The sequence below is a fragment of the Scatophagus argus genome, chromosome 19, assembly GCF_020382885.2.
Source record: "Scatophagus argus isolate fScaArg1 chromosome 19, fScaArg1.pri, whole genome shotgun sequence".
NCBI lineage: Eukaryota > Metazoa > Chordata > Actinopteri > Scatophagidae > Scatophagus > Scatophagus argus.
The window spans coordinates 15,690,176-15,700,135 of record NC_058511.1 but is presented as its reverse complement, the minus strand read 5'-3'; the positions used below and the strand labels follow the sequence as shown (position 1 = coordinate 15,700,135).

The 9,960-nt window shown below is 40.9% G+C and overlaps 2 protein-coding genes across 2 annotated transcripts; both read left to right on the top strand.

Annotated features, from left to right (window-relative positions):
• Positions 1-3,086: 3,086 nt before the first annotated feature.
• On the top strand, positions 3,087-4,470 carry LOC124050651 (trace amine-associated receptor 1-like). Its single transcript, XM_046373394.1, has one exon. It carries the CDS (start codon positions 3,469-3,471, stop codon positions 4,468-4,470), a length of 1,002 nt encoding a protein of 333 aa, XP_046229350.1. The 5' UTR covers positions 3,087-3,468.
• Positions 4,471-7,948: 3,478 nt separating this feature from the next.
• Positions 7,949-9,416, top strand: LOC124050790 (trace amine-associated receptor 1-like). The gene has a single exon (XM_046373632.1). The coding sequence runs from the start codon at positions 8,217-8,219 to the stop codon at positions 9,216-9,218; it is 1,002 nt and encodes a 333-aa protein (XP_046229588.1). The 5' UTR covers positions 7,949-8,216; the 3' UTR covers positions 9,219-9,416.
• Positions 9,417-9,960: the final 544 nt, after the last annotated feature.

Below are 9,960 nucleotides of genomic sequence, written 5' to 3'. Positions count from 1 at the left end.
ATGAGATTCGTCCTGGGTACCTTAAGGCTCTGGATGTTGTGGGGCTGTCTTGGCTGACACGACTCTGCAACATCGCATGGCAGTCAGGGACAGTGCCCTTGGACTGGCAGACTGGGGTGGTGGTCCCTCTTTTAAAGAAGGGGGACCGGAGGGTGTGCTCCAATTACAGAGGGATCACACTCCTCAGCCTCCCCGGGAAAGTCTATGCCAGGGTACTGGAGAGGAGAATCCGGCCGATAGTCGAACCTCGGATCCAAGAGGAACAATGCGGTTTTCGTCCTGGTCGTGGAACACTGGACCAGCTCTATACCCTCCGCAGGGTGCTTGAGGGTTCATGGGAGTTTGCCCAACCGGTCCACATGTGTTTTGTGGACTTGGAGAAGGCATTCGACCGTGTTCCCCGTGGCATCCTGTGGGAGGTGCTCTGGGAGTATGGGGTCCGGGGTCCTTTGCTAAGGGCTGTGCGGTCTCTGTACTCTCGGAGCAGGAGCTTGGTCCGCATTGCCGGCAGTATGTCGGACCTGTTCCCAGTGCATACTGGCCTCCGGCAGGGCTGCCCTTTGTCACCGGTCCTGTTCATTATTTTTATGGACAGGATTTCTAGGCGCAGCCAGGGGCCGGAGGGTGTCTGGTTTGGGAACCACAGGATTTCATCTCTGCTTTTTGCGGATGATGTTGTCCTGTTGGCTTCTTCAGGCCAGGACCTTCAGCGTGCGCTGGGGAGGTTCGCAGCCGAGTGCGAAGCAGCTGGGATGAGAATCAGCACCTCTAAATCCGAGGCCATGGTTCTCGACCGGAAAAAGGTGGTCTGTCCCCTTCAGGTTGGAGGAGAGTTCCTGCCTCAAGTGGAGGAGTTTAAGTATCTCGGGGTCTTGTTCACGAGTGAGGGAAGATGGGAGCGTGAGATTGACAGGCGGATTGGTGCAGCGACAGCAGTAATGGGGTCGTTGTACCGGCCCGTCGTGGTGAAGAGAGAGCTGAGCCGCAAGGTGAAGCTCTCAATTTACCAGTCAATCTACGTTCCTACCCTCACCTATGGTCATGAACTTTGGGTCATGACCGAAAGAACGAGATCTCGGATACAAGCGGCTGAAATGAGCTTTCTCCGCAGGGTGGCGGGGCGCTCCCTTAGAGATAGGGTGAGGAGCTCTGTCACCCGGGAGGAGCTCGGAGTAGAGCCGCTGCTCCTCCACATCGAAAGGAGCCAGTTGAGGTGGCTCGGGCATTTGTTCCGAATGCCCCCTGGACGCCTTCCCGGGGAGGTGTTCCGGGCATGCCCCACCGGGAGGAGGCCCCGAGGAAGACCCAGGACACGCTGGAGGGACTATGTCACTCAGCTGGCCTGGGAACGCCTTGGGGTCCACCCGGAAGAGCTGGAGGAAGTGTCTGGGGAGAGGGAAGTCTGGGTATCCCTGCTCAAGCTGCTGCCCCCGCGACCCGGTCCCGGATAAAGCGGAAGAAGATGGATGGATGTTATGTTAAATACATTATGTAAGGCAATTTACAGATATAAAATAAAATAGCTCACTGTTTACTTCAGGTTTCAAACTGTACAGTTGCAAGAAAAAGTATGTGAACCCTTTGGGATTACTTGGATTTCTGCATAAATTGGTCATAAAATATGTTCTGATCTTCATCTATGTCACATCACTAGACAAACACAGTCTGCTTAAACTAATACTGCACAAAAAATTAATAACTGGTTGACCCTCCTTAGGCAGCAATAACCTCAACCAAACGTTTAGTTGCAGATCAGACCTGCACAACAGTCAGGAGGAATTTTGGACCATTCCTCTGTACAAAACTGTTTCAATTCAGCAATATTCTTGGGATGTCTGGTTTGAATTGCTCTCTTGAAGTCATGCCACAGCATCTCAATCGGGTTGAGGTCAGGACTCTGACTGGGCCACTCCAGAAGGCGTATTTTCTTCTGTTGAAGTCATTCTTGATTTACTTCTGTGCTTTGGGTCGTTGTCCTGTTGCATCACCCATACTCTGTTGAGCTTCAGTTGGCGGACAGATGGTCTTAAGTTTTTCTGCAAAATGTCTTGATAAGCTTGGGAATTCATTTTTCGGTCGATGACAGCAATCCGTCTAGGCCATGAGGCAGCAAAGCAGCCCCAAACCATGATGTCCCCTCCACCATATTTCACAGTTGGGATGAGGTTTTGATGTTGGTGTGCTGTACCTTTTTTTCTCCACACATAGCGTTGTGTGTTCCTTCCAAACAACTCAATTTTGGTTTCATCTGTCCACAGAATATTTTGCCAGTAGTGCTGTGGAACATCCAGGTGCTCTTTTGTAAACTTCAAACGTGCAGCAATGTTTTTTTTGGACAGCAATGGCTTCCTCCGTGGTGTCCTCCCATGAACTCCATTCTTGTTTAATGTTTTACTTATTGTAGATTTGTCAAAAGTAATGTTAATATGTGCCAGAGATTTCTGTAAGTCTTTAGCTGACACTCTAGGATTCTTCTTCACCTCATTGAGCATTCTGTGCTGTGCTCATCTTTACAGGACGACCACACCTAGGGAGAGTAACAGCAGTGCTGAACTTTCTCCATTTGTAGACAGTCTGTCTTACTGTGGACACATGGACATCAAGGCTTTTAGAGATACTTTTGTAACCCTTTCCAGCTTCATGCAAGTCAACAATTCTTGATCATAGATCTTCTGAGAGCTTTATTGTGCGAGGCATGGTTCACATCAGACAATGCCTCTTGAGAACAGCAAACTCAAAACTGGTGTGTGTTTTTTATAGGGCAGGGCAGCTTTAACCAACACATCCAATCTCATCACATTGATTGGACTCCAGATTGGCTGATTCCTGGCTCCAATTAGCTCTCGGGGAAGTCATTAGCCTAGGGGTTCACATACTTTTTCCACCCTGCACTTTACATGTTGTGTTCAATAAAAACATGAAAACTTATATTTTTTTGTGCAGTATTAGTTTAAGCAGACTGTGTTTGTCTAGTGATGTGACTTAGATGAAGATCAGACCAATTTATGCAGAAATCCAAGTAATCCCAAAGAGTTCACATACTTTTTCTTGCAACTGTACATAAACACTGTTTTTTTTTGTTTAATTTGAAAATCGTTACAGCAATCTCCAGAATATACACACACTGTTAGTGTGCTAACTAAATTAGTATCACATGCAAACATAAATGTAGCATATCCCCTCTGGTTGGACACGTTTGAATTAATTATGATAATTAAGTGAGTGTTGACTATTTAAATATCAAGTCCAAAAGTTCTGCACAGTTGCACAGTGAATAGGGACACACATCAACACTGATCTGTCATTATGGTATGAAACCTCACAAACTGCAAGTCTTTTATTATTTTGATTTAATGTCTTTTAACTTTAATGTTGTTGTGGTTACTATGCAGCAGGAAGTATTCAGGTAAATTTATTATCAATATATTTTGCTAATAATAAAAAATTTAATTGCAGGAATCAAGGAGCATGGAACCAGGAGTGACTATCAACAGGACTTCAACTGTTAACGACATACATCCCTGCTATGAATCTCACAATAGAACTTATATGTTTTCAAGCAACCCCTCCATAATATGTGTTTTATTATATGTTTTCCTTGGCTCATTGTCTGTTGTGACAGTATGTGGAAACTTTCTTGTAATAATCTCCATCATTTACTTCAAACAGCTCCACATCCCTACTAACTACCTCATACTGTCTCTGGCTGTGGCTGACCTGCTTGTGGGAGTTTTAGTTTTTCCTTTCAGCATGGCATTCACTGTAACTGCGTGTTGGTACTATGAAGGTTTACTTTGTCAAATACGGGGATGCTTTGATGTTACACTGAGCACAGCTTCTATTTTGAACTTATGCTGTATTTCTATTGACAGATATTATGCAATATGTCAGCCTCTCACTTATAGAAGTAAAATAAATGATCGTGTTATTGGGGTTATGACCCTGTTGAGCTGGGGAGTTGCTGCTGTAATTGGAACTGGCATTATAACCGCAGGTTTTAATCAAGGAAAATGTGAAGAAAATTGTTTAATTGATGCTCTAATATCAACAAATGTGGGATCTGTTTTCTCCTTTTATATGCCAGTCATTATTATTGTTAGCATCTACCTGAAAATTTTTCTTGTTGCACAGAGACAGGCAAACAGCATCCAGAACACAACCTGTCAGACCACAAAGGGTGGAGCAACTGTCAGTAAGATGGAGAGAAAAGCCACCAAAACTCTGGCCATAGTTATTGGAGTTTTTCTCCTATGTTGGACCCCTTATTTTCTTTGTATCATTTTTCAGCCTTTGACACAGGGTGTAACACCAGTTGCTGTGATTGAAACTCTTAATTGGCTTACACTGTCGAATTCAATGCTCAATCCATTTATCTATGCTTTCTTTTACAGCTGGTTCAGATCAGCATTCAGAATGATAATTTCTGGAAAAATATTTCAAGGTGATTTTGCTAACTCAAAACTTCTTTGACTTAAAGAGTAGCTTCAGTTAGTTAGACATGCTCTTCCATTCTATAGCTATGTGACAGACATGGTCTCATCATCTTATATCTGAATATTAATAACGGGAAGTCCCTGCCTCCAAGTCTCTACTGACATATGGAATGACAAGGAAGCCGCTAAAAAGTGTCATTATTTCACTAGAATATCCATGTTTGACTTACAAATATAAGATACGATAAGAAAACCTTTATTTGTCCACAAAGGGGAAAGTGCAGCGTTTCAATAGCAACAGTGGAATAAGAGTTACAATCAGAAATATTTAAGAAAATAAGAATAAAGAATCGAAAGAAATATAAAGATAAACATAAACATAAAATAGCATCTGCCTATCTGACAGAACTCAGCTACAAAGCTCTGCATAAATAATAATTTCTATGTACAGTGAGTGACTAACTAGTTACTAAAAGTATTGCACACGGTGACTGCAGATTGATGACAGAGCTAACAATGGCCATTGTAGAGCCTGACAGCAGCAGGAAGGAAAGACCTGCAGAATGTCTCCTTCACACAACGAGGGTGAATCAGTCTGTCACTGAAGCTGCTCTCCAGAGCAGACAGTATGTCCTGCAGGGGGTGATGCGATACTTTCCACACACCTATTGATTGCTGTAATCACCCCCTTCCTTTAATACTGCCTGTGAAGTGGTTTCTACCTAGAGCATCTCCACTGTTAATGTTGGGGATCAGAGTTGCTGCAAACAGCCAAAGTTAATATGTCAAATCACGCTGGCATCGTCTAAGGGACCAGTAAATCTTTTAATCTCCATTTGAGTATGAATGTGGTTGTAAAACAAATTTTAAAAAATCTGAAGTAGTTCTTTACATTTGTAAAACTGCTATGGAAATAAAGAACTCAAAAAAAGCTTAAAATTACACTTCTTCCTTCACACTTTGTATAACACAGACCTGCACAGTCCTCCACCATATGTCCTGTTACACTGTGTATGAAATGCTAAGCAACAAACATAACAACAACATAACAACATAACAATAACATAACGTGTATCATGTAAATTAAGCGCTCAAGCTGATATTAACTTTTGTGTGGAGGCCAAGGAGTATGTCTGGTATTGGATGCATACTGTACCAGAAATTAATTTTTACCAGTCTCAGGGAATAACTCACTCTTAACTCAACTGTAACACAAAAACACCTGGCAGCACTATTTTATGTTGCTGAGCTGCAAACACTGTCAGATTTCAGCAGCTAACTAACCAAGTAAAGCTGCTGCTGCTGCTGCTGCTGCTTTGCTAATGTGCTGCTTTTGGTCCTGACTATGTAAACACTGTTTGACAGAGACTCTCCTTACCAGGCAAAATACAGCCCATTAGTAAGTGATCTAATAAAGGTGATCTGCTGTGATACAACTAAGTGCTCCTTTTATTTCTTCCTTACAGCATTAACAAATAATGAGACATTGCATGTGCACAAGAACAGGTTCCAGATTTAACATCAAGTCTAACATGTGAAATAGAGATGCAAGAGTTAAATATATCAAAAAACAAATAAACAAGAATATAACAACACAAACGTACTCACAACGAAAAAGTTCATTGTCTGTAGTTTCTGTAGTCAGTATATGAAAGAATATGTAAAATTATGCTGACAGAAAAGTGATGGGATACATTGTCCAGCTGTGAGGAGGTTACTGTTGACGGGAAGAGCAATTGCCATGGAGGGGGGTGTATTTATTCTGTAATGTTTAGGTAGATGCTGTGAGTCAAAGAAGATCCACATGATTGTCAGAACCCGAGGTTTCCCCACAGAACACTGCATTGTAAACAGATGATTAATGTTCTTCACTTCACCTGTCAGTGGTTCTAATGTTGTGGCTGATCGGTGCATGAATCCTTCATGGAAACTGACAAGCTACTGTAACTGTTTTCTAATATAACAATGAATTACATATTTATAAGGAAATTAAAGGGAGTATTTCCTCAAATTACAAAAAAAATATTCATAGCTTTTTTGAATGATTGAGAAAATGAGATGGCACTTTGATGGCTTATTGCTGTCTTGAGGTCACAGAAACTATTCATGCCACTGACCAATAAAAATCTGGTCTTAAGTTAATGGTGTAGGATTTTTCCGATGTAGACAGTGCACTCTTCAGATAGAAAGTAAAGTTATGCCTGGCTTTGTAATGTATGTGATGTGATGCATGGATCAGCTATGACATCACCCCAATCCACATTTAGAGACCTATAGAGGCTGTATTCAGTAATTTAAAGCGCTGGAAATTTCTCATGTACAGCCTTCCCAGCACCACCACTAATAATGCCGAAGTGATCAGTCCTAACAGCCTCAAACACAGACAATACTCTATATCCACTCTCTTGGCTGACAGGTGGGCTATGTAAGTAATTTAAGTAATTTAACTCAAGGCCCAAAAATGTTATAACTTGAATCGGTATTAACACACTTCCTTCTCTGTTAACCATAAAACCCACCTTGGTCAGGTGTGCTAATGCAATGTATGTCAATGCCATATACGTAATAGCCTTCTGCTACAAGCACGCCAGCAAAAGCCAGTCATCTAGATAGGTGCCTAATCACCTCTCACTTAAACCTCTGTGCCTCTCACTTAAACCAAACAACTCTACTTTGGTCTCATCCCTCCACATGATGTTCAGCAAACTGCAAATGGGCAGAAATGTTCTCTTTGGAGAGCAATGGCTTTCTCCTTGCCACTCTGCCATGCACACAGTGGTTTCTCAGTGTTCAGCTGATGGTGGATTCATGAGCATCAGCATTAACCAATGTGAGAGAGGCCTTCAGTTGCTTGGCAGTTACCCTGGGTTCCTCTGTGACCTCTCAGACTGTTACAGGTGTAGCTTTTGGAGAGATCTTTGTTGGTCGACCACAGTAACGTAAGCTGTGGTTCTGAATCTCCTCCATTTGTGCACAATCTAACTGTCTGATTTGTGGAGTCCAAACTCTTCAGAAATGGTTTTCTAACATTTCCAGCCTGATAAGCAACAACAACTCTTTTTCTTTTTGTCCGTGCCATCATACACTTCCACAAACGTGTTGTGGCGACCAGATTTTGACTCCCTTTTTTAAAATAAAACCGGGCACTGAATAACACCTGAGTTTCATGCCATTGATTGCACATACCCCTGAACAGACGGACTCTATTTTGTACTTCATATTAACTGCTAATCCTAGAAGGTGACCTATTTTTGCTACTCTTAGATATTTAATATTGATGCCAATGGTTATCGGGGCACTGGGGGCTGTGACCCCCAAACTGGAAGAGTGGCTCCAGCAGATTTCAGGTACAACATCAGTGTTGTTTGTGTTGTGCAGTCCTAGGAAAAGCTAAGATACTGTGCATAACCTTCAAACTCCCAGGGATGCACACACCACCACAGGGAGTTGGGTACATACATCTCACATGCAAACATTACGAATGTAGTGAATCCCATCTGGTTGGACAAGACAGATTTGTATTGGGATAACTAAGTGAGGGTTGATTATTTAAATATCAAGTCCGAAGGTTCTGCACAGTTGCATAGTGAATAGGGACACACATCAACACTGATGTGTCATTATGGTATGAAAGCTCACAAACTGCAAGTCTTTTGTTGTTTTGATTTAATGTCTTTGAATGTTCATATTGCTGTGGTTACACATGCTGAAGGAAGTATCCAGGTATCTGCAGTCTTTGTATTTTTCTAATAGTGGAAAACTGAATTGCAGGAATCAAGGAGCATGGAGCCAAGAGTGACTATCAATGGGACTTCAACTGTTAAGGACATACATCCCTGCTATGAATCACATAATACAACTATTGTATTTACAAGCAACCCCTCCATAATATGTGTTTTATTATATGTTTTCCTTGGTTCAATGTCTGTTGTGACAGTGTGTGGAAATCTGCTTGTAGTGATCGCCATCATTTACTTCAAACAGCTCCATGTCCCTACTAACTACCTCATACTGTCTCTGGCCATGACTGACCTGTTTGTAGGTGTTGTAGTCTTTCCTTTTAGCATGGCGTTCACTGTAACCTCGTGTCGGTTTAATCCCGCTTTATTTTGTCAAGTTCGGGGAAGCATTGATGTTACACTGACTACAGCTTCTATTTTGAATTTATGCTGTATTTCTATTGACAGATATTATGCAATATGTCAGCCTCTCACTTATAGAAGTAAATTAACTCATCATGTTATTGGGATTATGCTCCTGTTGAGCTGGGGAGTTGCTGCCATAATTGGAATTGGCATCATGATGGTAAGTTTTAACAGAGAAAAATGTGGAAACAGTTGTGTAATTGATACTGTATTATCAACCATCCTAGCATGCGTTTTCTCTTTCTACATGCCAGTCATTATAATGCTTAGTATCTACCTGAAAATTTTCCTTGTTGCCCAAAAACAGGCAAACAGCATTCAGAACACAACCTGTCAGACCACAAAGTCTGGAGCAACTGTCAGTAAGATGGAGAGAAAGGCCACCAAAACTCTAGCTATAGTTTTGGGAGTTTTTCTCTTATGTTGGACTCCTTTCTTTTTTTGTTTGACATTTCTGTCTGCTATTAATGCCAGAGTGTCACTCCCTGTGTTTGAAACACTCAACTGGCTTTCCTTATCAAATTCAATGCTCAATCCATTTATTTATGCTTTTTTCTACAGCTGGTTCAGGTCAGCTTTTAGAATGATCATTTCTGGAAAAATATTTCAAGGTGATTTTACAAACACAAAGCTCCTTTGACTTCTTCTTTAGAAAACTCAACTGGAATATAAATTTGTCAGGTCATTCTAAATGGAAAGGATGTCACATAAATTGTATCAGCTTTTAACAATAACACATACAAGTATACTGTATAATGCCAAATGTCTGGAATTAATGCAACAGGTTTCAATACAGAGTCAGCCAAAATAATGTATACACACATCAGGAACAAAGGGTAATGCCATCTGTTGGGAAAACGTTGTACAACACTACACAATGTTATCGTAATACAAATAAATATACATATAAGTACTTATACAAATTAAATATATATGCATATTTTTCTATTCCTGATGTGTGTATACGTTATTTTGGCTGACTCTGTATATGCATTACACACATGATGTTACAAAATGTTATTGCAGAATTTGTTGGCATATATTTAAAATTGTGAGTAAAATAAATTTTCAGGCAGGCATTTGTAAAACTGTATGTGACACTAAGGTCAGATTATGTAATCATGTAAACACTCTTGTCTCATAATGTGAAGCTGTGGCCAAGACACATTTTTTGATAAGATCCTTTATTTATTATTTACCACTTTTTTTTTTAAATGACAGTTACATCAAAAAGTATTTAAAACAGACAATACACAATGGCTTACCATTGTGTCAAAAAGAAATATTTTGTTTGCAATTGTTCAGCTATTTTTTATATCATTATATTATCATTATATTAAATGCAGCCCAACACACAGTATTTGGAATGTTTGTAAACTTTG